The 27,333-nt window shown below is 39.8% G+C and overlaps 1 protein-coding gene across 1 annotated transcript in view; it reads right to left on the bottom strand.

Moving 5' to 3' along the window:
- Positions 1 to 27,040, bottom strand: part of LOC124169515 (DC-STAMP domain-containing protein 2-like) — a gene marked incomplete at its 3' end in the record, with an annotated part of 58,754 nt that extends 31,714 nt beyond the window's left edge. The window contains exons 1-7 of the mRNA XM_046548148.1: positions 26,726 to 27,040; positions 24,082 to 24,209; positions 22,351 to 22,486; positions 18,007 to 18,157; positions 17,412 to 17,571; positions 15,254 to 15,517; positions 14,093 to 14,306 (exon numbers count right to left, since the gene is read on the bottom strand). Of these exons, the coding sequence (XP_046404104.1) occupies positions 14,093 to 14,306; positions 15,254 to 15,517; positions 17,412 to 17,571; positions 18,007 to 18,157; positions 22,351 to 22,486; positions 24,082 to 24,209; positions 26,726 to 26,970 (1,298 nt within the window). The remainder of the gene's footprint in view (positions 1 to 14,092; positions 14,307 to 15,253; positions 15,518 to 17,411; positions 17,572 to 18,006; positions 18,158 to 22,350; positions 22,487 to 24,081; positions 24,210 to 26,725) is intronic.
- Between the last annotated feature and the right edge of the window lie 293 nt (positions 27,041 to 27,333).

Below are 27,333 nucleotides of genomic sequence, written 5' to 3'. Positions count from 1 at the left end.
CAACAAATTTGTTAACTACAGGGAATTCACGCGGGAAGGTAAAGCGCGGTTTGGTCTCCCCAATTACGATGCACGATTAAGAAGGGACTTATATAACAGGTCGCAAGGACCGGAGGAAACGTTAGGCGACTACCTTGCTTTAATTATCAAAATGAATAATAGACTAGAAAGTCCCGTGCGTTCAGAGGAGCTATTGGAAATAGTTTGTGGGAATTTAAATCCATATTATTCTTGGCACATATCCCCTAGGCCGTACTCTTTAGAGGAATTAGAAAAATGGGGTCGAGAACTGGACCCCAGAAAGATAGTCGGGGAGTCATACCGTGAACCGCCCCCAGGTGATGAAATGGTTGATAGGGAGTTTGGTAACCCGAGTTTGGGGAGAAGGAGGTCTGATAGTCTAGCCGCATATTCGGCTAATCCTCGGGTGACGCCCCCTTGTCAGAACCGCGGTGGTTCATTCTGGAGCAATAAGAGACAACGAGACCAGGAGCGTTTCGACCGTTCAGGGCCTTCATTGAGAAATAACGATAGTCAGGGAAACGCGTAAGCCACGCGAGGAATAAGCTCCGTCCTCGCCGTGGTAGAAGTGTCACCTTTTTTGGTCGAATATCCGGAGTTGATACTGGAATGTCGCCTAAGGTAAACGCAAGGGTTAATGGGACAAAAACTATTGCGCTTCTTGATTCGGGTGCTATTTATTCTTGTGTTGACGAATCCTTTTTAGAGAAGGTAGTTTTTCTGCCTAGTAAAATACAGGAAAGAGAAATTTTATGCCGTGGAGTGGGACCGTCGCCGATCAAAATTTCCAAAACGGTTTTGCTGCGAATAAAAATTGATGGGTTAACCTGGGACAAGGAGTTACTGATTCTTCCGGGTTGTCCGGTTTCAATTATTTTAGGGGCGGACTTTATGGAGCACGCAGGTATGACCTTGAATTTTGTTAGCAAGACTTATTCTTACAAGGCACGTCCCGGAGTGATAGGTTATGTACTCCCTACCGAAAATGAAGAACCCGATGTGGATTCCGCGATATCTTCTAAGTTAAGTAATGATAAAAAAGATTACAGAAATTATTGGAGAATATCGTGACGTAATCACAAAAAAATTGGGGTGTACTGACCGTTTGGAATATGACCTTCCGTTGTCTGATTGGACGCCAGTGCGTTCGCCCCCCTTCCAATGCAATCCGATCAAAATGTCAGACATGAAAATGGTAGTTCAAGATTTATTGAAAAAAGGGGTGACAAAGGAATCTAATTCGGCGTACGCCAGTCCGGCATTTTTAGTATCTAAAAAGGATAACTCTTCACGGATGGTAGTAGACTATCGTGCGCCCAACGCGAAGGTGGTTTTTGATGCCTTTCCGCTGCCCACCACCGAAAATGCGTTTCTTCATTTCGGTAAAGCAAAGTATTTCTCGGTGCTAGACTTGAACGCAGCTTACCACCAGATTCCACTTACGTCAAGGAGTAGGCGAGCTACCGCTTTTATTACGCCATTTGGGCTGTATGAATACAATTGTCTGCCCTTCGGTATTTGCACCGGGGGACAAATATTGTCGAGACTGATTGATAAGATCTTTATTGACATAAAATACGAATACGTATTTAACTACTTGGATGATATTGTGATTTATATCAGTAATTTTAGAGACCATTGTAAAAACTTAAGGGAGGTATTACAGCGGTTGAGGTACGCCAAGATAACGGTTAATCCTGAAAGAATATCTCTAGCACGGAACGAAATTAAGTTTTTGGGGCACGTAATCTCTAAGAAAGGAATACAGATTGACCCCGAGAGAGGTAGGGTCGTGTTTAACTTTCCCACACCTAAAGACCTCAGGGCTGCTAAGAGATTCTTAGTCATGTGTAGTTATTACGCTCGTTTCATACCCGGTTTTTCGGAAATATCAGCTCCCATAAACGCTCTAAAGAAAATACATTATCGGTTCGTGTGGGGGCGTGCTCAACAGAATGCCTTTGATGAATTGCGGAAGAGAATAGCCTCACCCCCGGTGCTCCGTATCCCCGATTTTAGCGAGACGTTTGTCGTGCACACCGATGCCTCCGCCAACGCAGTAGCGGCCGTGTTATCGCCGGTGCGTAGGCCAGTCGGACACTCACCGAAGCCGAAAGAAAATATGCTGCGTACGAGGCTGAATGCCAAGCGGTGGTATTTGGAGTCGAAAAATTCGACCATTATCTGCGTAATCGGGAGTTTGAACTATATACCGACAACGAGGCTCTGTCTTGGATGCGTCGGCATCCAAAGCAATTAGGAAAGGTCGGACGCTGGGTGCAACGCTTGGCGGGGTATACGTTTAAGACTATGCATGTTAAGGGTAATGAAAATGTCGTTGCGGAATGTTTATCGCGTATGTTTGAAGAAGAAACTCAGGAAAAAAAGTCCTGCCCTTTGTGTCCTTCAGACAGCCCCCTTGAGTTTTATCTCGATATTGGAGCACCAGCAACAAGATCCCGAATGCCAGAAAATTAAAGATAGGATTAACAGGGGGGAAAAGATGAGAGACATGAAGGTTCGTGGAGGCATATTAGTTTTCAGAAACAAACGTGCGCGGCGAAATAGAGTATGGATTCCTTCGGTTATAAGAGCCATGACGATGGCGTACTTTCATGACTCTGTTATAGGAGGGCATATGGGGTATCATAAAACAAGGAATAAAATAACTCATCAATTTTATTGGCCTAATATGAACATAGATATACTCAATTACGTTCGGTCTTGTCCAGATTATCAGAGGGCGAAGCCGGCGCAAAATACTCGGGTAGGATACCATTCGGCAGAAGCGCCGACTAAAATCTACGACCAAATTTTTATTGATTACATGGGACCACTAACGCGCACTCGAAGCGGGCACACGGCAATTTTGGGAGTCATAGACGGTTTTTCTAAGTTCACCATGTTAATACCCACAAGAAATATGACGGCTGCGAACACCATTAAGGTTTTGCTTAATAGGGTGTTTTCTATTCTGGGGTTCCCTAAAATCATAGTGTCAGATAACGCCGCCATATTTACAGGAGGCGCGATGAAAGAGGCGTGTTTCAGGTGGGGTATCAAGCATGTAACGATATCGCCTCATTACCCGCAACCCTCTCATATGGAAAGATTCTTTCGAAATTTGAAGGCCGCCCTCACTATTTTTCATAGAGATTCGCACGACCGTTGGGATGAGAATCTTGGTGCACTTGCAATAGCGTTTAACTCCGCTGTTCATGAAAGCACGAAAATGACGCCAGCGAGCTTGTTTTTGGGTCGGGAACTGAACCATCCGCTCGCATTGCAGTGGGCTATGGATGACGATGTTATTCAAGAGAGTGGCGAGCCAGAAAACCGTTGGGAGGATGCTATAAAAAATGTAAGAGAGGCTAATAGAGCCGTTGCCGCCCGGTATAACCAGGGACGTCAGCCTCAACCATTCGTAGTTGGGCAATTGGTGTCCGGTAAAATGTACCCCCAAAGCTCTGCAGTAAATAAGAGGAGCGCTAAACTGTTGGCAAAATGGGAGGGTCCTTTAAAGATCCTTAGGTTTACCAGCTCAGTTACAGTGCAATTGTGTGATATAAATACGGGAGCAATTAAACGGCGGTGTCATGTATCGCAGATTAAACCATTCTTTGCACGTCAGTGAGACCCTCCCTTCCCGTCCTCGGCACTCCGACCCATTTTCCTCCTTACCATTTCCTCTTCTCTTAGGTTTGGCGAGGAGTGCGGTGAGGCATACCCGGAGAGTGATCGAGGTGAGAGCAGGAGCCTGGGTTTGGTCAGTTAGGCATTTTCCCTATTTTTTGGGTTTTCTTGCCTTTATCTTTTTTTCGTTCCTCAAGTCTCATGACTGAGGTTGTTATAACGTTGTTTTTTGTGTACCTTGGTGAGCGCAAGATTTGACTATCGTGACTATGGACCGGCTTCAACGTTTATTTGGTTGCTTGTCACGACTTGGCTTCATTTTTTGTTCTATGCAGAAACTCAGTGTATCCTATTGCTGTTTATTAGTTGGCCCCGTTTAAAAAAAATCTTGTGAGTGACCTGTGAGGAAGAAATCACCTGGACTCTTTAAAAATTATAACGATTGTAGCCTATAATAAGGTTTATACACTAAACATAGTGATTGATTCTTTCGAGTTTACACCTTTGCGTGTTTTTTTCCTTTATCTGTTTGTGAAAATGAACTCTACCTATTCAGACATTTTTCAGGTATTGGTGTACCTTGTCTCCTATCGGCTATTAGGATAGACAGGTTGCCTTGTATGAATGCAAAGGTCTTGGATTTGTTTCATGTTTGGCATTTTCATACAGATTACTGTTGTGTAGAGGTGAATTTTTTTAATTGTGAATTTCCTTGTCTAATTTCTGTGTTGATAGAACATCTGCCTATTTCGGTGGAGTTACGGTCGCACAACCTCTATACCCCCACCTGCCCCATCCCTATACCCGAGCAAGAAACCGACTTGGCGGAAGACATTTTCGGGAGCGCAGCGGGGGAGGATGAGCCGTCTACTAGGAGCCGTCTACGTCTATTACATCGAGAACAGCCCATTGTAAGTGCCACCACTTTCACCCATAGTTCATATTCATCAATATAAAATTGTTGAATGACATTTAATATGCGCTGAGCAATTCTAGTATTCGAGGTATTCGAAATTTGAGATATTCCAGTATTCGAGGTATGATTTACTATTCGAATTCGATATTCGAGTTCGAGAAATCTACTATTCGACCCATCTCTAAAATTTATTCATTTATGTAAAACTGAACACTAAAATACAATATTTCTGCGATGAATAATCATATTATAATGCAATGCGTCAATGTATACATAACCTGTTAATTTTTAAACTTACTTTTATTCAATGAAACTAAAGCCTAAACTATTTAAGGAATGAAGGCAGTTCTGCTTCCTGTCGACCAATGAGATAACTAAGTCAATAAATCGGAGCACATTCAGAACTATGAATCTTTTTATGTCTCTGGTCCAAAGTTACCCCAGTTGACCGTATTTAATTGTGTTAAGCAAAGCCATACCTTTAAAAAGAGACACAAAAAAGTCTCTTCGACCATATTATGGATAAATTTAAGCCATTATGCATATCTGGGCACATTTTCGCAATAATATGAAAAACTTTTAAAGTGTAAAAATCGCAATAAATCTTTTCCCGCAACCGTCACGAGATATATAGTTTTAGATTTTTTTCGCAAGTAGTTAATTTGAAATTACTCGCCGTTCGCGTAGCAATTGAAGTATACCAAGTGTGTAATGTTTTGAGAGTGAATGAGGATGGAAAATGCACACAACGATGATCCTTATTTTTAAATTTTTCGATTTTTTTTGTGAAGCCTCCACTGTTTTGTTCTTTTTGGTGAGAAAATAAATCGTGAAAACTATTTTTGCAACCGGATGCAGGGAAAACGTGCCGCATCGCACTTAAAGTTTTGAAATTTTGGTGTTTTTGGGTATTTTCGGACATGATGTTACTCTCGGATTATTCTATCATTTTTCTGTATTTTGCAACGACTCTTCAGACATTTTCAGAGTATCTCCTCAAATATCTTTCATTTCTGACCTTTGGTTCTCGCATTAGCAGTAAAATAGGTTTATTTGCTGACGACGCAGTCATCTATCGTGAAATTAGTGATCACTCTATGAAATTCTATCATCTGACTTAAACAACGTTCATTTGTGGGTGGGGACTCGAACTTATTCTGAGCAAAACATGGCGGTACATTTCTTGCGGAATTCGTCCGACTCTAACCATGTTTATGCAGTAGATGGTATTAACATAAAGGCAACAGACGAAGTGAAGTACCTGGGAGTTACGATAACCTCGAATCTCACGTGGGGAACACATATAAAGAATATTTGCGGCATAGCCCTGAAGAAATTAGGATTCGTCAAGCGTATTGTGGGAAGATTTTCGGATGAGAAAGTAAAAGAAAGGTGCTATTTCGCTCTCGTCCGACCGCACCTTGAATATGCAGCGAGCGTATGGTATCCGGTGCAGAAAGACTTAATTCGCGAACTGAATAAAATGCAAAGGAAGGCTGCGCGTTTCGTCAAAAACTGCTACGGGCGTACAGACAGTGTTACCCAGATGTTAAGTGAATTAGGCTGGGAGCCGTTGGAGACTCGGAGGATGCGCGCTAGGCTTAGACTGCTTGAACAATTGAGAATGGATAGCTTTAAGAGCGACACAGAGAACATAATATTAGAGCCACACTATATTTCCAGGTCCGACAGAAGCGATAAATTAAGAGAGATGTTTTGCCGAACGGATAGATATGGGAATTCGTTTTTCTCCCGAACCATAAAGGACTTTAATAAACGCTACTCCCAACCTCGTTAGAGCCCTTAATTTTTTTTATAGCTGTACGGCTGGTGTCCTAACACCCCCTGCAACACACATTTTAGGCGGTTTGCGGGGTATTATGTAGATGTAGATATCGCACCGAGCGTGAGCGCGCGCCACCCCTGCAGTCAGACTTTTTTGGTGGCACGTGGGTTACATACTCTTAACATTTGTTGATCATTCTCACCCATCGTAAAACCATAAAATTCTTTAGATAAACTTTAAACTTCGTCAATATTACCTTGAATGCTATATTTGTCACTGCTTATTGCCAAAACGGGCTCAGTAGCAGCTATTTATTCTCAATAGGTGCCTCCATCTAAATTCAACCTGAATATTCGTTAAGTCTTTAACTTTGGGGCCGAGGTAGCGGTGATTAATAACATTCGACTTTGAGAAATTTCGGATCTTAGCCCCTGATGTAAGCTGGCAACTTTCCGGCGTCGGGCATATTTGTAATCTTTGTTCATACTGGCATTAGCTATCCAATGTAACGGTTCGAGGCAAAATTTTCTCCTATGTGATTTCATATCGTTATGTGATTCCACAAAGTGAAGCATGAAAATGTGTTATGTGCACTGTTAATGGGTTGAGTGCTTAAGTGACGAAGGTTTCCACGTCAAATCGTGGGTGAAACCTTCGTACGTGTAAAAGAAAATTCCGAGCTGCTACAGGGAAAGTCACTAACTCCCTTACACTGATTGTGTTGATGTCACAGGCCTGCAGTTTAGTCCGGAGTGAATTCTACATCCACACTACATGCTACCCCGCAAATATTTAAGCTATGTAATGTAATGGTATAGTTTTAAAAATGAAATTACTTTTATAAAAAGGAAAACATAGTTCTTTAAAAAGTCCACGTTATTTGAACCTGTCCTGTTCTCTATTTTGAAGCCAAAGGTACTTAGAAGGCTTGATTTGCTCGTGAAGTTACGCATTAATGATCTGGACTGCATTGTGGTTCTTACAAATCTGTCTCGAGATTCAGCTCCATAAACTTTTCCTGAGGCTTTCGTGAACTTGGAATCCTATGAAAGCAATGTTACAGTCGGGGATTCGGTCACTGTCGAATGGCGATTTGATTTCGTTGTTACTGACTTCTGCCATCAATGGTGGAGAAGATAATTAACATTTCATCCACAGAAGAATGGATTCTATTTAGGGTCCATGCGCGACCGAAAATGTCGACCAATTTATATATGTTTTCTTTTACTTTGCCTGAACAATTCGCAAATTTTCTGCGCAATTACGACTTCGCAATAAACAAATGAGTTTTATTCGGCCCACCCTAGTAAGCAACTCTCGTGCCACCCAAAATATCTGCCTGGGAAAGCGCGCGCTCACTCTTGGTGCGATATCCCGGAAACTAAAGTGGAGAATTTAAATATATTTGAGGTGTAGCGCTACAAATGCCTAACGTAAAATAAACAGGAAAGTGATAGAATAATCTGAAAGTGACGCATCTTCAGTTAAGTCCGAAAGGTACCCAAAATGCCAAAATTTCTAAACTTTGAGTGAGATACGGCACCTTTTCCCGGTATACGATTGCAAAAATAATTTACAAGATTTATGTTCAACAGATTCAGTCTTCAATTGGTGGAAGTTAGACATATTTAAATAAATAAAAGATCGTAGCACTTTTCCACAAGATTTTTTAATGCGTACAACGCGTTCCGGCTCACAGAGCCATCATCTGGTACATTGTCTCACCAATTGGAACAAAACTGGGGGGCGTCCCAAAAGAAATTCGAAAGCTTCAAAAATGAGGACCACCCTAATGCACACATGCACATTATTGTTGATCAAAATCTGAGACCCTATTGTCAAAGATTTGCTGAACAGAGGAGGAATGGCGCATTATGAGTTTATCTAACTCAAGTTATTAAATGTTTTTCATTGCTATCCTCTACACTCTGTCATGCACTGAAATATAAAGCAACCTAAAAATATGTATGGATTTATATTTACTCGATTCTGCCGTTCGTTCTTGCGTCGTTTAAAGGAATTTCAGCGTTTACCCCAAACTTAGCCCGATCCCTCGCCGAAGAGTCCCTCATCCATGGGTCCCAGTCCTCCCCTCATTCACTTTAACGGGTCACATTTCACTCACTTAAATAAGACCCGAGGCAAATAAAATATAAATAATGTAGTGACAAAGAAGATTATTATTCATGCAAGTAATGAGAAATATGAATTGGATACCTCGTGGTATCTGATCGCTCGATCATTAACCTTGGATGCCAAATAAAATACAGTTGGATCTGTTGACAGACTATGATATTTTGTTGATGATAGAGAAGGGATAGAGATGATAGATGAAGATCAGATCTCAGGGTAGTAAGAGACGTTGCGAAGTGAATACTGAATATATGACTCATCCTGATCAGAGAAGAAGAACCACGAGACATATCTGGACGCGAACAACTCGTTTGGCTGAGCTCCAACTGGACTAGTACTGTAGGCAAACTTCAGACGGATTACTGATAGAGAAAATTCGGATTTGAACGTTACAATGATATCAGACAAAAATGAAAAGGATTGATTTCTTAAAGTTGCCTTGGAGTATCCAAAACCTCTCCACAACATGCATTCAAACTTCCTGTATAAAAAATTCCATCCTGGGGTTAACATAAAAAGCTATCGACAAGCTTGAGGATAGAAGAAATATGTGTCTCACTGAATATGTATAAAATGAAAAGCTATCACTCAGATGTGCATGTTAGCTGTATATACTCGGTGGAGAAAAATTTTGCCACGAACTTTTAACCATAAATAGCGATGCCAGTAGGAATCACAATTACCCAGGATGTTTAGGTCGAAAATGAACTATTTTTAGGTGTAGTTGCAGTAGGAAAAGCCGCAGTAGGATTGGCCGCGAGTTTGCCCTGTTATGAATGCATGCTGTGTTGCCTTGGATATATCGCGATCTCCAGCACGTTGTGCTGAGTTGTCCAGAGCATCCGGCAACAGGGCAAGCTCGCGGCAAATAGGGACGCTTAACTCAAAGTTTTTATGGTTTTAAAAATGGTGCGTTTTCGACCTAAAAATTATCAGTAATTTCGGTTCCTACCGGCATCCAGGGGCGGCTCCAGCCAGGGGGCGCGGGGGGGCGCGCTCCCTCCCCCCCCCCCCCTGAGCGGTGACTGAGGGAATTTTTCTGCTGCTTGCAATCTCCTCTTACCTATGCCAGGAAAGGCGAGAATGAAATGATGGCTCGTAACCCATTGTGCTACAAAGTATCACTTTGTGAAGCGACGCGCGTGTGGCCGAAGTCACCCCATTCCACGGTACATACATTCTTCCTTCCTATAGCCAGAAAGAGTTTTTCTCGAAGTTGAGATGTTCCAAATAATTTGTTTCACTATCGGCAGGCGAGTTTATTTTCTTTGTAGAAAATTTCTGCAACTATATATTCCTTAGATGAGCTTGCCAGATCTATGATTCTAATTTGAAAGTCTGCAACTCCGACAACAGATTCATCGATCGTTGTTTCCACTCGTGCGCACGGTCAAGCAGCACAAAGGTGGAGCGCAGGTATCTGTTTTGCTGGCTTGCTGTTTGAAGTTGGAGCTCTGTACAATTACGAGGAAAAATTATTAAAGATTTCCTCTGACGACACATTCTAAAGTTGAAGATAAAACTTTCTCTCTGAAACGGTTGGAGTAATTCATCAATCACACGTGAGCATGGACAGCTGCATTTGTGTTGGGGTTGTATTCTTTTTTATGTCATCAAACTGATTTCTCTTTCTTTGTGTACGTGTAGATCTAAATTTATTTGCAAAGATATGCAAAATGGATAGGTGGCTAATAAGGAAGAAGCCTCGGCTAGAAAATGATTCAAAGGAACACGATTCGACATATCTTCCCGCGACTTCGAAAGACGTGAATCATTCGGAAGTGGTGTTTGATCCTGATGGAGCTGAATGTTCTCCACCCGTGACATGCACCGGACTGCATTTATCTACGAGCAACAACGAACAAGCGTCATCGAGTTCTCTGGAGGTAAGGTTTCGTAAAAAAAAAAGTGCGGTATCACGGGAAAATGTCAGCAAAAACTGGGGAACGTATGTGCTCGGGAGTAAAAATTGTTTTACAGTAGCCTCTTTCTTCGCAGAGCGAAAGTCATAAACAAAAATAAATTATTCTGAATAAAACTCAACGATTTAAGGAGGTCCCAAATCCTTTTGTTATTAGAGAGAGATAGCTACATTCGGGAATCTATGTACTTCTGAAATATACATGGGATTGAAAACGCTTTCAGTTTTTGATGTAGTTAGAACATTTCAACTTTATTGGACCTAATTTAATTTGGAGGAAGATTGGAGTTCATTATCGTTATATCTCAATCATTTCACAGAATTCGCATTCATTTTAGCATGAAATCTTACAATCTTCGAGTAAAATGTTTTGGTTGGTTATCCCACGTTATTATATATTGCTTGCGCTATTTATCTTTTGATAGCTAGTATCTACATATACATATACTATAAAACAATATACTATACAACCGCTTGTGTAACTCACTCACGTATACATATTCTAGGCCACTTCCAGTTCAGCTAGAGTCTTGCAATTTGGCACACTTGTAGCTCATATCGTGTAACCTACGGGAAAAGTCGGAAAACTCTACTTTTTTAAATTTTAAACGCTCCAAAACGGAAAATATCTTGCGACGCTGGGCTTTAAATACGGCGCAATATTTACGTATTTCACCCATTAAAACTATTAAATTTCAACCGCTTTAATTTTTTCTTAATTATGATGAAGAAAAAGTGTACTATCCTATGCTTTCAATAGTTTTACATAGTTTTACATCCGATTAATGATTATTTCCGCCATTTTAACGATTTTCCGAACGTTGAATACAACATCCATTGCTTGCGTGTACTGGCTGAATAAATCAGCACCTAATAACAAGTAATAAATAATAAGAACGAGGACGACCAAGTTCCATCAGATTCTTACTTTTCCTCAATCTGATTTTCTTGTATTCCTCATTCCATCGGGGTATTTTGATGCAGTGAGCGAAATACTTCCATTATTTGTTGTAATTCATCCCGCACGAAAACTTTTATTTTCGTTTAAGAGAAGCATTGAAAAAATATGTTTGTGAAATTTTTACAAGTAGTTAATAAGATATTCTTCCACAGGGCAATAGAAATTCATCTGATGGTATACCGATGTATGACGTTGGCCTTTACATCAAAATCATGGAAAAACTAGATGATTTTACCAGGTATAACCTATTGAATAACCCGTGGACTCCTCCACCTAGATACAATTTTCCTGTTTTCTAGCATGCAAAACGACATAGAGAACAAGAGCGTAGTGAACGTAGATCTGTCCAAGTTAGTCATTTCACAAACTATCCTTGGTTAGTCTTCTCTGAAGAAAAACGGGGTCTGTTTTGCAAGTTCTGTGCGGTCTTTTGCTATTCTAAGCAGAGTGGAGGACAAAAAACCGTACCCTTAAAGAAATTAGTCACTGAGCCTTCACAAAAATATGCTAAACTTTCTGGAAAAGATGGAGATTTGGAAAAACATCGTGCGAACAAACATCACCGGGATGCGGAAATAGATGGCGATGCATTTTTGAAGGCTTACAAAAATCCAGAGCACAGCATAATTAATCTTATAAGCGAAGAGAGGAAGAAACAGATCATGAGTAATCGTGCCCGGCTAATCCTAATAATTAAAACAATAATGTTCCATGGAGGGCAGAATATTCCGCTGAGAGGTCACCGTGATGATGGGAGTTTGCTCGAAGATTCTGAAGATCTTCTTCACAATGATGGAAATTTCAGAGCTTCATTAAGATTTAGGATTGACAGCGATAGGGCAAATACATGAAGATTTCGTAGGTTTTCTGGATTCGCACCACCATAATTATTCTGGGGTTGAAGAAGAACCAAAGATTACCGGCAAAATTTTAGGACAATCTGTTTTATTTCTACTTAAACAGATGAATTTAGATACAAAATATTGCATAGGTGTTGGTTGTGATGCTTATTCTGTTAATATATCAGAGTAGAGGTGCGGTGTCCGAAATGCAGACAGAAGCGATTTACAGTCTCTTATGTATTTGCAAGAACCATGCTCTCAATTTAGCCATATCAAGGAGCTCTAAAGTTCAGAGTGTGAGGAATTCTTTTGGCGTAATTAATGAAGTCGTGTCCTTTTTTAAAGCATCAAGTAAATTATAAATTCGGACTCGTTAGAAAGCATGCTTGAAAAAATATGTGATTAATATGCACCGTTATTGAAAAAAAATATAAGTACAAAGTTAACGGAATTAGATAATGAGATAACTTTTTTGAAAAAAAGTCTGGAATTTAATGACATGAAATCAATGAAAACTGCCATGGAACATGACATGAAATGTGATGAAAATGATTATCCTCTGTAGATAATCTTGTATCAAATTTTGGTGACCCTACCCATTTCTGCTGCTACGGCTGAACGGAGCTTTTCAGGTTTGAGAAGACTGAAAACTTGGCTCATTGTCAGAACAAGGGTGATCGATTGACTGGGTTGGCGTTGTTATATATTCACAGAAACATAAATATTAATACTGACAACGTAATCAATCGATTTGCTATTCAAAAGACTAGAAGATGTGAATCCTTATTATGATCCATAAAATTTTATCGGCATTTTATTTCTAAAATATATTATGGTCATTTTACTTCTAAAAGTTCATGTTAAAAAACCATGTTAATCTATAGTTCCTGTAGAAATCTAGCTTTCTCATTCTTTAAATATATCTTGCTATATACATCAGAAAATTTGTTGTGCACATGATTGTATTTATAAATACTTGATAATAATCTCTATCATAACTTCTCAAAAATATTTTCCAAGATATTCAAATGAAATGCGGCAAATGATTTTACTGTCGACTTCAGTTCTATTTTCTTCTTGATCGATCATACATTAGTTCCTGAAATCCAAAAGTTAAATACTCATGGGTAAAATTGGAATTGAATATATGGAATATAAAACTTCATTTCGCCCGCTAAGCACTTTTGTCAAGGGGTATAAAATGCGAGCTCGCATCACGTACCGTAGACTGCCCTCTATTTATAAATGTTACGCTTATGCCTGCTTTTTCTCTCTCAATTTTTGATCTACAGCGATGGTGTTGCTGCATTTGGTGTGGATTCTCTGTTTTCATGATTTGATCATAATTGAAAGTGCATAAATACTAATACATGAGTCGTAAATTATACTCACAATTTTCCCATAAGATTGCACAGAGTTTTTTTTATTTTCTCGCCCTATTTCCCTCAACTCTCCATCGAAATCTACGATTCGAACGTCTATTCAAAGCTTGTGTCTCCCGCTTGGAACGAAAATTATACAGATCGTTTGAAATTCCATACGTAAATCGGAAATTACTTTTATAACTTTTTCCATAAAATAACACTGGCTTTTGCATTTTCTCGGTGTAACGCTTTCTTAATTCGCTCATTAAAACCAAACAATTTGTACCAATTGCTTCATTCTTTCTCAACTATAATGCCGAAACTCCTATCTTATTTTGACGCTTGTATGCCACATCATCTGAGCCGCCCCTGCCGGCATCAGCTGTCCCGGATTAAAATTTCGCTACACGATTTTTCTCCACCCTTTATCTTCGACCGAGGAGATGCCAAATGACCTTCACCGAGCCCTTAAAAATGAATACTCGCTACTACTACTGTTGCGATGTGATAGGTACCTGAAAAAGACGAGTAGGAAGCAGAAGGAAGTTGCCAGACCCATCCATCCGAACGTGTCAGACAGCACTCTCGTCCTCTGTTTGACTTCAGCCACAATGTTGCCGGCCACCTCGCCGATTGAAGCCGATGATTTCGTTTCGAAATCGAACGAATGCGAGAAGGTCACTTTGACGTAGAAAGCATCGTGCAGCTGACGTCCCAGGCTCTCGATTTCTGTCCAAAAAACAACGAAAGAGAACTTCGTTTAAATTCGCATTGATTGTAAGTGTATTAATAACTCTTGGCTATTGAATGATTTGATAATTTAAGTATCCATAAATTTTTGCATTATATTGTTATTGTGCACTGATTTTGGTATTTTTAATAAAAAAATTCTGAGTACATACTAACCTTGGTATTTTTGTTTTTGTGTGCTGCCACATATATCGGCTGGCAATTACACCAAAAGAGTGCTGTTATAGAGTGCAAACTCTATAACAGCAGTCTTGAATATGTAGAGAAAGAGATGAGACCAGGACCAACATTAAACTATGACAACACAATATTGAAGAGGTGAAAGAGTTTTGCTTCCTGGGAAGTCGACTTTTCGGCGATGAACGAAGCAGGGAAGAAATAGCATAACAGTTCAGGCGAAGAGGGTATTCTACGTAAAGAAACATCAACTTCCACCCGAGAATACAAGCATGCTAGGAGTACGGAAACAATTTATCAATGGTACATACGGAGCATGTTTTTTTTAAGGGAGGGAGGCAAGAACGTTGACGAGAGTGGAAGAAGTCGATGATAAAGTCGAGGCATTCGAAATGTGGTGCACCAGAAGAATGATGAGATAAATTTGATCGACCGATAAAGTACTGAGGGAGTGCTAACAAGAGTGGGAGAAAACAATCTTCTAAAAACTTTAAGCAGAAGACGGGACAACTTAGTTGGCCACAAAATGAGGCATGATGGCCTGATGATGTAGGACAGGTGGAAGGGAAGAAGGGCAAGGGACGGCCCCGAGTGAGTTACGTAGGACAATGAGTTATAGAGGATGTGAAAGATTAGAAGTACGTCGCTGTGAAAAGGCTATCGGATAGGAGAGAGGAATGGAGAGCTGCGTCAAACCAATATCCGGATCGACTTATGATGATGGCATTACTCTAAGCAAAAATACTCACTTTTCTTCACAAAGTTGGCTATTTTCTCTCCGGTGAAATGGATGACTTCGCAAATCTTGTCCAATATTTTGAGAACATGGCAAATGAGGGACGCGAGCTTCGCAATGGAGCACAGCCAGGAGAAGAGTGGTCCCAATTTGACCACGCAGTCGTCAACTGCGGCCGAAAACGAGCGGAAACACCTCTCAGACGGGGGACCCAACTTCCGGTTGCAGACGTTGGCAATCGATGCAATCCATCGGAGGGCGTTCTTTATCATGTTCACTGCAAAGATGGCGAAATAATAGAAATATGGCAGACCAATGACTGCAGAACAAAAGTATACTACGCCACATTCGTGATTAGAACGAAATTAAAGGAAAGTGTACTCAAAAATTAGCAATTAATTCATCTACAAATGTTCTCAAAAATTAGCAATAATATCCACAGGGAGCTGTCAGCGTGAGATTCCAGGAAAACAGCCAACTTTTATGGGATATTTGTCGGATTTTCACTAAATTTAGGATTTTTCACTTATTTAACAATCTAATCAATCCCATATATGGTCCACAATTAAAGTAATTGTTAATATGGTTCCTATCTTATTGAGGGAATGGTATATGGTTTACATCGGCGCCCATAAAAAATGACAACAAATGTCCAAATCAACAAGCATCAAAGTGATATGACATTACATTATGCAATTATTCTTTCCTTTAACTTATATAAAATCCGAGCGAATGGATATCGAATTTTGACGTGAGGCAGTCGAATTATGTTGGGGTGGTTTGGGTTTTGTGCTGGGTCTGGGAATGGTGTTTGCACTAAGGATACCATTTCCTCGTCGTGCCAAAGTGAATACTCGAAAAGTCATTTTCTCAGCTTGAGGTAGTTAATTTGCCTCTAATAGTGGCCGAAAGTGCTCGATTACTCTTATGTTAATTCATGTCGCTGAGCCACTTGATGATTCTATCGTCTGCTGTCGTCGGTTATGGACGCGAATATAAACGATATACTATTCCCTTATTAAAATAAGTAGATATGTACCAGTAATTATACTTTGGTTCGCAGCGTTTCTTCCATATCAGATATTGTATAGAAAGTGAAATAAGTGAGGACTCCCACATTTGGTGAAAATCCGACAAAAATCGACCATTCGACCATTCGATAAAACTCGACTGTTACCAACAACTCACCCGGGTGACGATAGATTAGTCGTCCGTAGAAACGTTAGTCATATATAAAAATTAACACGGTGAAAATACCAAGAAGATTTTGCCAGAATATTTCGCCGAGGAGGAATATAATCATTTTATGCATACGGTATTTACACATAATAGGAAAATGAAGAGAGGACATCATGAAAATATACCATTATAATCTTGTAGAGGGAATTTCGCATGGCGGCCATCTTGAAAATAAGTTAAATGTGCACCAAATTATAAATAACTTCAAGGTAATTTCCACAGAACAAATACGCTCTGCGTAATTGACTTCCATTAAACAGGATGATCCCTGGGGGTTAGCCGAGGTCATTATTGACCGGGGAGTGGTAAATAAGATGTAATTGGAGATTATCTTCGCTTAACAAATCAGTCTTCGTTTTCACTCCAATTATTGCTCATGTTAGCAATTCCCATATGAGATAACGCCTTCAATTTCCGGAAACGAATTCCTTTACTTTTAAGTATCCGCGCCATATATGCATGCGTACGGAAACGCGCCACCAATTCATTGCGCCTGAATCAAATCAGACATCGAAGAAATGCGAAGTTTTTCGATCGACTTACTAAGATACTAGAGTAAGACTGTCCAGTATTCGCAAAAAAACACTTACTTAACTGAATTTTTCGGGAAGTTGTAAAAACTGCACTTTACTTTTACATCGGAGTTATATATGCAGTTAATTGCCAAGTGAAACCGCTTCTTTTCCTATCTTCCTTCCCCTTGACCCAGTAGAACAACTAATATCACCGACAACGAAAGATTCTTGAAATCAAACAAACACAACGCAAACATAAATGCCAGAAATGCTTATTCACTGCCGAGTGATTAAAGTTCACTTATTTAGAAGATGGCCGAAGGGGCATCGAATGACTATCAATTTTAGCACCATCTGTCCTCTACGAATTTACTTGCTCTGTGACGTCACCAAATGCGAGCAATGGACTTTTCTTACACATATTTTTGATGACCCGGAATATGTTGAGGATGACTTGCTTGGTTTTCTCCACAGCTTCTCTGATGGCCTGAATCGCTCTTTTGACCGCATTTTCAATTCCTTTCAAAGGCTCTTTCACCATATCTAATGCATCGCTCACGGCTCCTTTAGCTTTTTCCTGCGGAGAAGACATGGAATCTCATGAAATTAATGATTTCCTACCCAATTCAATTCAATCAGGAAATTAAAGCGATTGTTGTATCCACTTGGGGAGAAGGCTAATGTCGTGGCCGGTATTCTCTCTTTTAGGGAACGCATATTTATATTTATCAATTAGGTACAACATGATTGAGACAAAAAATTCGATAAATAAAAGACATAAGCTTTAGGTAATTTTGCTTTCAATTAAATCATGTTCAAAACAGCACCATTCTGTCACGGTAAACATGTGTCAAATCAAAAGTGATATTTATATGACGTCACTTGTATGTCAGCAAAAGGATAGAGAGATGAAAGGGATATTGGTGACGTAAAATTGATACCTTCAAGACTAAAATAAATTACGTCAGTAAATTGGAACGAATGATTCAGAGGTTGGATTGGTTGGGCTGACCTGAGAGCAAGCGAGGGATTGCGAGAGAACGCTGGCGTTGTGGAGAATGTTCCTTGCAGGTCCTGCCAGCGCCAAGACAACGGCATACGCCAACAATGCCTGTCGCCCTCGTTTGGAGAAGAGGGTTGGCAGCACAAGGAAAACGAAACACCTTTCAAAGAAGAAGAAGAAGAAAAGGAAGAAAAGAAATCATTTTGGATGTGAGAAGATCCCGGTCCTTATTTTGACTATTTTGGTGACTGATTTCTTACAATGAATAACTTAAAATTTCGCATCGACGAGCGCATTGCCCATCGCCTTCAGGGTAATCTGATGAGGGTATCGAACGACCTGCTTAGAAACGATAGCCCAAGGCGGATGTGATTAACGTTTTGGTTCCTTCATTGGCTGAGGAGGAACCCTATGTCTTCGCTCAAACTTTTGGGGGGAATGGGGTTTGTAGCAAAGCAAAGAATTGAAAATACACAATTTCTTTTTATGATAAAATCTTCAAATTTGATTTTTCTCAAAAGCAATACTAGGTCAGGAAAGCGTGGCACTTTTCTCATTGTCGTACAAAAACTTATCCATGATAAAAATGCAAGTGGAATTTCCCAACTTTTTAATTAAACGCTCAATGACCGACCATGGTTTCAACACATTGCGTCAATTTCAAGGTTTCACAATGTGTTGGAACCATGGTTAATCGTTGAGTGTTGAATTAAAAAGTTTTGAAATTGTCACTTGTTTTTTTTTATCGTGGACATAGCGAACATCGACAAAATCAAGCCTAAAACGATTTCATACGTACGAAAACTTGATCGACGAGGAAGCTATTACCCGAACTCACAGACAACGAGATGCTCGACAGCAAGACAACACTGTGTCGAGATAAGGCGGTGGCATCCCCAGGTTTCAGCAGACTTGCTGTACTCAAATTTCAACTGAAAACAGTGGAGGGCAGTTTGGCAGCTACAGTGAAACCTCGCGCTACTTTTAGCGCATATTTAGCCGAGTAGCATTCGCCAATATACGATGATAATAATAATTGAAATCAAGGAATGTCTATTTAATGTTGTTACAAGAAAAATGGATCAAGTGAAATGCCTATCATTACCATATATCACCTTCATGATATGGTTATTATTATAGCTTCGTTCATCTCGCTCAAACGAAAATCACATGTAAAAGGATTAGAGTTTTAGACCGATGCGATCGAGGCATATCGGTATTTAAATGAGTACATCCGATCAACATCACTTATACGCACATAAAGTATAGTTCTCTCCAAGAACCCTACATAAGGACGATTGTTTTCGTGCGCTCCGATCGTCATTTGTCCAAAATTCGTGTCGCAAGTTAATATGGTTCCTAATCCCGCCGATGGCAGCGCTGGCCATTGCGTGTAGTCACCAACACCGTCATTTTGCCATTACCTCTTATGGGAGATAAGAGAGCGTCTCTTCTAAAATCGAAGATCACTCAGGAAGAAATGGGTTTACGTAATTATTGGTAGGCGGGATGCTTTTGCGGAAATTCATCTGCGAAGGGGAATAATAAACTTCAGGGTGTGAAGATCAGGAGGTTGTTTAAAGACAAAGTAAGTACACGTGAGTCATTGTCGTTCGCCATTGCGGTTGCATGAAAATTTGAAGTCATTTTGCTCCTAATTTTGTGCGTTAAGTCTCATTATTCTCACTATTTTAAAAATACCGAAATTTGAAAGGCTCTTACGATACTTTTTCAGATGGAGTCCGAGCTTCAGAAATGGAGGAAGGCTATTCCAAGGAAGGATTGCGCTTTAGCACTTACCGTGTTTGCAAATGTGTTTTTGAGTGTGTGACCTACACTTTCGCCCTGAAGATATCACATAATTAATTATTTAGGCGTATAATTATTTTAATTTGTGATTAGTAGTGACAGCATTGCTTTTATTGTGTTGGTGTGTATCTTTTAGCGTGGCTTGTTTACATCGATTGATTTAGTGTTCGCTACGAATCTACGACTTCCACAGAAGTTTTTATGTTGTAAGAAAACATTTCTGTGGCTTGAAATCACATGTGGAACGATTAAAAGGTCATTCGTAGAGAAAAAATGATTGAGTGTTGTGATTGTGAATTCTTGTGATACAATTCTCTGCTGATTATAATTTCAGTGTTTTTAGAAACGATTGTTGAAGTGTAAATGTTTGCCTTTTGATATTATTCGTATGTTACTTCAACTGCCTTTGCGAGGATAAGACTCTGAATTACTGAATAGACTGAATCAGGGTAAAATTGTGATATATCGCAGCAAGTTTGAAGACTTTGCCTTGTTCTAGTGCAATGTATGCTGTTTCAAGATGAGTAATTCATTAAATTTCTTTTTGTCTCGAGCAATCATTCTGTTTATTTCCCCTTTATTCCGTTGGAATGGAAGGTACGCATTCTGTGATCTTAAAACGAAGAAAATCTTTTTAAAAGTCGTTTTAGGTGTTCGGTTATTACCTATGGTGAAAGAAATAGTATTGCTTGATACAAAATCCATGCGCACCGATATCGGCATCAGTGAGGGTGAGAGTGTTGTATTTTTAATGGGCGATGCTGTCTGTGTACGTGAAAAAATGCTCGCAAAGGTATTTTTATTACAATGACGGTAAGAAAGTTTGAGGTATTGTCGTTTTAATTCTATATTCTGCTGGTCACATGATTTATTGAAGTTACGTAGAAAGTGAACTGAATACATGAAAATTTTTCAATAACGATGCATCGATCTTGCATAGCAGGCCAATTGTTTAAGTATAATTTGATTTCAGAACCATATACTTATTCAACCGTGGATACCTCTTTTTTTAATGAGTGATATCGAAGCAATTTGTTTCAATCGTGAGATGAAGGAATAAATATAAATTCGTAATGTATTCATATGACGTACTAGAGTGTAATGTGAGTGTAAAATTAGCAATTAGTAAAGTTAATCACTGCTCCCACAACGTAAATTTTATATTTCGAGGGTAAAATCAATCATTTACTTTACATAGCCCTAAAATGTGAGCGCTTCCAAGTCTGTATAGCGTCCGAGATAATGGTTTAAAGTCATCAGCTTGTAACGAAAAATTGTAAACAAAGATCCGCCATGTTTCAAACGTGTCGTCGGTAGGCTGCACTATCACCTGAGCTTTTCTCGAAAGAGTCTGTCAAGGTATCATGGCGAACAGACTTGCATGCTGCAAACTTCTTGTATATTCATTCATTTATCGATTTCCTTCCTTGATTATATCGTGCACCTGAGGTTCAATGGCGGATTTTCAACTTTTTCAGACAGCTAAAACAGTTTCTTGTGGAGGGCACCGGTGTGAATATAATTTCACTTCGCTGCACTATCACAGGCATCTGGGTCTATTCCATCCCATCAAATACAGATATGAATATTATCTAACTCATCCTATCAGAAAAATTGGTAAAACTCATCATTGTTCGCCGTAATTTGGTAAAACAAAATTGAGAAATAACATTTTTCCCTATTGTAACATCTGCTAACTGCCTCGCCTGCGGTTGGCGGCGCCACAGCGGCCAAAGTAGGAACTTGAATTACTTGCGCAGCCATTGATAACATATTTCAGATAGGACATTACCGTCCTTATGTAGGGTTCTTGGTTCTCTCCTAATATATCACATGACTTTCAATTCCCGCAGCTGCATTAATAATTCTGCTAATTTCATTTATCTATTGCTCACTTGCAATATACGTAGTTGCCAATTTTTTCGAGCTAATCGAATCGCTCTCCCCGTCACGCACGCGAGGACGACTTTTTTTTAAACATATTTACAAGCGCGGCGGCTGACAACTCAGTTTGTGGCCCCATTGGACATTCTCCTTTGCTGTATTCGTCACATCTTACGCTAAGCGAAATATTTATCGTAAAGTCTTTCGGCAAACAGGTCTTCGATCATAACTAAGGTTAATTTCAGCACTACAACCACACTGTGTCGTCACCCATCGCGCCTATAAAATAGTTTACAAAAGTCGCCACTCGCGTCGCTACAACCATGGCTGCGAGCTGACCAAAAGTTATATCTCAGATAATATTGTCTATCAACTCTCTAACTTTACAATGCTATCCTTCGTAATTGCAAATACTACACCGCAATACATACATTGGGAAATAGTGGATCGCTATGCACTCAATGCCACGCTGCGGACATTTTTTAAATCCGATTTAAAATCGAGCGAAGTGGCCGGAACAGAAACAGACCGTCTACGTGATGGAACGAGTCCTTAATGCTAAATTTAGTCATTTCAATTGACTTCAACCGTCGTGGACGATGTCTTGCAGTTCTATAGGAGAGTTAACTGAGAGGAAAACAAAGACAATTACACACATACCTCACTCTCCTTGAGAAAGCCAGACCAAGTGAAAGGAATATCACAAGGACACATGTATACCCGGTTGCTGTTGATACTTTGAAGTTGAGTTGGAATACAAGGAATAAAAGGAACAAATAACTCAATATTATCCCACCTGAAAGATGAATGAAGGTCAGGCACAAATTTGCGAGAAAGATATTGATGATTAAACGTACGCTTATGACTAAACTATAACTAAACTCAGTTTACGATTGGCGTCAACTTCAACTGTAATACCCCGTTCGTCAAATCCCTCTCAGTACCTCGGTAACCAACCAACGAGAATTCACACTACCTTAGTGACCCAGTGCTGCATTCATGTGTTGAAGTTTGGAAATACCAGAAAATAAGGGAAATAAATGTCCATAACGCTGCGAATAACTTCACTTTTTCATTTGTTTGCATGCCTTTGATGTTTATAGGTATATTGCTATTTATTCTATAGTCAATTTTTATAGTCATGATTATATGGAAGAAGATCATTATATTATAAGTATTATTTTATCAGTTATTATGCTCGTTATATCAATAGTACTTTCGATTATTGATATATCTTTCTTGAAAATCAGGATTGATGTGTACCTCAAGGAGGAGGTCCACCCCCTCCTCGCTTCTTCCCTAACCCATTTGCGCACACTATTACTCGAAATGATCATGACGCCCTTCCCTTCATATTTCCTGTTTCGGCCGCGCCAGCAGCACTGATCACTGTTAAGTACAGAGCTTAAGCTCAATGCTATTCAACTCTATGTATGGGGGCAGCCATTAATTACGTGAGGCGTTTAAGGGGGAGGGGGTGAGGCATAGATTAACGTACTTACACCGAAAATACGCACTTGAAAAATCTCACGTGAGATTAGAGGGGGAAGGGGTCAAGCCAAATCTCTCGATATCTCACTAAGGGGGAAGGGAGGGTTCGAAAACCACCTCACGTGACTCTCAACGGACGACCCCTCAGCCCCATGCTGTTAAGTGGCAGAGTTACGAACTACTGATATCTCGGTAACCAACGCGCGCGTTCAGACGGTGGTGAAGGGCCAACACGGTACGGATCTCGGTTACGACCGCGGTTGCGTGAACCGTGTTCTGAGTTTGAATTACATCAGTCGGCTTACGATTCCCGTCGACGGGAATACTATGGCATAAGGGAATGCTTCTCGACAGTTGCCGATTGAATTTTTGAGCTTTAGTTTTCTGATCACCAAATAGCGTAATCACCAAAGGAAAAGCGAAGTATGGATCAGCGTTGTAAGACAGTTTTAGCAGCTGCGATTACCCTTGCTGCGTATAATCTGCACTATGAAAAGACTGAAGAAGGCACTCCATTTCAGCAATTTACAGAAATTAGGAAGCTTTCTGAAAACTCAGCAATTTCTTCGCACAAATAAAATTAGGGCTCTATTTCCCCAAAGATTGTTTTACCAGTTGCGGAGCCTAAGTACGTCGATATAGTATTCTATTTGCTTACAAGGGGGAGAAATTGTAATCCTAAGTCCGCATTTGTACTAAACATGCGCTGAAGTCAGGCCGTCAACGTTAATTTCCAGCCTTCAAATTTAGCCTTGGCTTGAAGTTGGCTATTTCACGAAATCGTTACTGACGTCCACAAGAACCTATTGTACTCAACTCGAGTTTGAAGTAAAAGTTGACGCCAATCGTGAATTAAGCTTAAATGCTAATATTTAGGTAGGTACTCTAATGAAAACTTACTGAGGAAACCAACAACGCTCTTAATAACAAAGTTTCTGAAAGTGCCATCTTCTCCCATAAATTTTGCAAGAGCCCATCTTGGGAGGTAAGGCAGGTACAAGCACGGTTTCAAGCATGGCCAATTCCTCCTGAAATTGAGTTCAAATCAATGCCGTTAAGCTATAATAGAGCGAAGGAGAAATTCATTCCAATATTCAAATCCCCTTGAGAAGCCTTTCCTTGTCGGATGTAGAGTGAGGAGATTGAATATTAAAAGAAGTCATTTTATCTTAAATCAATCGAGTACAACGCAGGGCGGCCAGATTTGTGATGAGTTGTTACGACAAAAAGTGCAGCGTTTCAAGCATGTTACACGAGTTAGGATGGGAATCTTTACAGGAGCGTCGATCGAAGTATAGGCTTAACTTACTTAGGAAATTCGAAGAAGATATTTTCTCAGACGACGTGAATCATATCCTTCGTTTAGCATCGTACTATGGTAGACGCGATCATGAGAATAAAATAAAACAAATCGACCGCAAAACGGAGAAATTTAAAATGTCATCCTTCCTACGTACTATTAAGGATAGCAACGCTGTCTCCATTGATAGGATTAATGGCATCGCTCGCTAGGATCACTCATTGCATGTTTTTTCACAGTTCTAATCTTGCATGTATTTGTTAACCATTAGCAATTTTTTTATGAATAAGCATGTATATTTTTCTAGTGTGCGTAATATGTTTATGACCGTGTGGTGTGCATGTGGCGGTCCTCTTGCATGTTGGTAATTTTTCACCCCCTGCCAAACACCCTAGAGGTGGCTCGCAGGGTATTATGTAGATGTATCCAAGCCCCTCGAAAAGTTCAATTTATTAAACTCAAATTCAATCTGTCTGTTTTTCGCTTGCAACCCTGGTAGAGACCCATGTCTAGCAATAGAAATTTGTACTAGTCTTTACGCGCGGTTACTTTTTCTATATCGCAGCACCCGATGCTGAATTCCCAACTATTCATCCCGTAACAGGGGTAGGAAATAATAGTCCCATGCAACATTTCACATGCATTTCCTCTCCTTATGCGGTGCCTCACTTATTTAGGGCAACTCTATAATTAGCCTACGCCGTTAGTGCTATTCCTCAATCGACGTTTAAGTCAATTGATTTTCCAATGTTTATCCTCGTGTTTTAAGAATAGCCAATCAGAGCGCGTCTTCATTTCGACTGCTATCAGTGTAGCGTCTCGCAAACCGGAAGTGGGGGTTGGAAATTCAGTTGACCACAGCCGTATGTCCAAGACATGCAAACTTCGGGAGAGGTACGTCGTATTTAGAGTAAAGAAATAAATATCCGAGTGAATATTGCATTCACTCTTCACTGAGTTGGATTTAGCAAGTAATACTAGTGACTTTTTAGTTTGATTCCAACTACTGCCTTAGCATAAAGAAAAAATATCAACATTCTGAGAAGGTAACACCGACAATACTTTATCTCAAAGTCACTCGATGCGGTTAAAAACATGGAATAAATGTGTACACTGTACATAGCTATGTAGAGCGTAGAATGAGTGCATCAAGAGTGTGAGACATTACATAGTGCAAAATGTAGATCGGCAAACTTCAGTGTCATGTAACGCAAAAATGGCCAGCCAGTTGTCGCTTGTTCCAGTTCAACTGAAGCTGAGTTTGAGTCTCTGTGCGATGCTTGGCCGAGACTTGTTGAATAATCAACTTATTAAATGGTGTAGAAATAATTGTTCAAATGTGACAATATTAGAATAGCATCATAAAATCTACGCAGACTCCCGATGAAAAACTAATAAAACACTGGCTAGGACAGAGAGGAAAAATAAATACGCTTTGCGCAGTCTTCCGCACACTTAAGGGGGAAAAGGTATGGGGGGAACCACAGAAGAAGATTGAATAGATTGATTGAATAAGATAGAATAATTTAATATTGGTAGGAACGATCACCAATACAAGATGAAATGCCGGCCACAAAGGACTAACGTAAAGAAATTCTCGTACCTCAACTGGACGATTACTGAATGGAATAGACTCCCTGCAGAACTGTTTAAAGGAAAGTGAGAAAAGAAAAAAGAATAATGTTTATAAAAAGAGAGAATCTTCCCTCATCATTGGTCCTCTTCATCAGGAATACTTCCGGATAGTATTCCTAAGCTTCAGTATGATTACAGATGAAATACAAGGAATACAGAACGTTGATAAATGCTGTAGGAATACTGTTGCTGTTTACCTCAGGAGAGGGATACGGGATGAAATATGTAGACGAAGTTTTTTAATGTACTATTGAGATTCCTCCAATCTTACAACTATAGACGCTGTGATTATCTAAGCAAACGCTTATTTATACTAAGATAGTCATCTATATGAAAAAACACCATTTTCATGCATTAATTTTATGCATATCTTTCTGAAAAACACCTAGAACTGGGTGGCACCCTAGAAAACAAAGCGATTGCCTAGAAAACCTGGAAATATCGGGGAATTTTTTCATCGTTACAAATTTATCACTCTGTCCATGTAGCCAGGTCAAAAACCAGAGATTAGATTAAATCTCATTTCACCGAATATGCTTCCGATTCGGCTATTAATTAGAGAAAGATTATATTAATACAAGCGGGAAGAAATGTTTAAATTTACGTTACCAATCCAAGCAACGATTGAACCAGTCGGCTAGAGTTATCTTCGGTTTTTTCTTCGAGTGGATTGCGATGGCATTCAATCGCTCCTTCTCATAATATATTCTCTTCTTCTCAATTCTTTGCGCTTTCAACACTGAGATGAAAAAACTCATTTTCAATTCGCAGAGCACTCGGAGAGTTGGATTCTTTTGTTCTAAACGAAACTGCTCGATCATGTAAACAGCAGATGCGTTGCTATGGGCAAACATGTCTACTAGCTATGAATCAACTTTAGAATGTATATGCTCAGAAGAAGGCAAATAGAGCTTTCAGTACTCCTTATAAGAACAAAATGTAACTAAAGTTGAATTGAACCATATATTGTAGCAAATACTTTCAATTGCATGTCTAATACCACAACCATTCATTAAAAGAGTTATGAAAAACCTGAGATTTTATCATGTCGACTGGGATCCCTAATACGAGTCAGTTTAACCGCCAGTGACATTAACTATTCGTACTGGGATAGTTCCGAGTCAAACTAGAACGCCTCTCCTGCTCCACCTCTTTAAAAAGGTCGGTTTCTTCGGTATGATCTCGTGTGCGAGTTTCTTAAAGCACGACGCGCGAAG

This window comes from Ischnura elegans, chromosome 12, assembly GCF_921293095.1.
Source record: "Ischnura elegans chromosome 12, ioIscEleg1.1, whole genome shotgun sequence".
Classification (NCBI taxonomy): Eukaryota; Metazoa; Arthropoda; class Insecta; order Odonata; family Coenagrionidae; genus Ischnura; species Ischnura elegans.
Note: the sequence above shows the minus strand (reverse complement) of the source record. Positions and strands in the feature narration are given on the sequence as shown.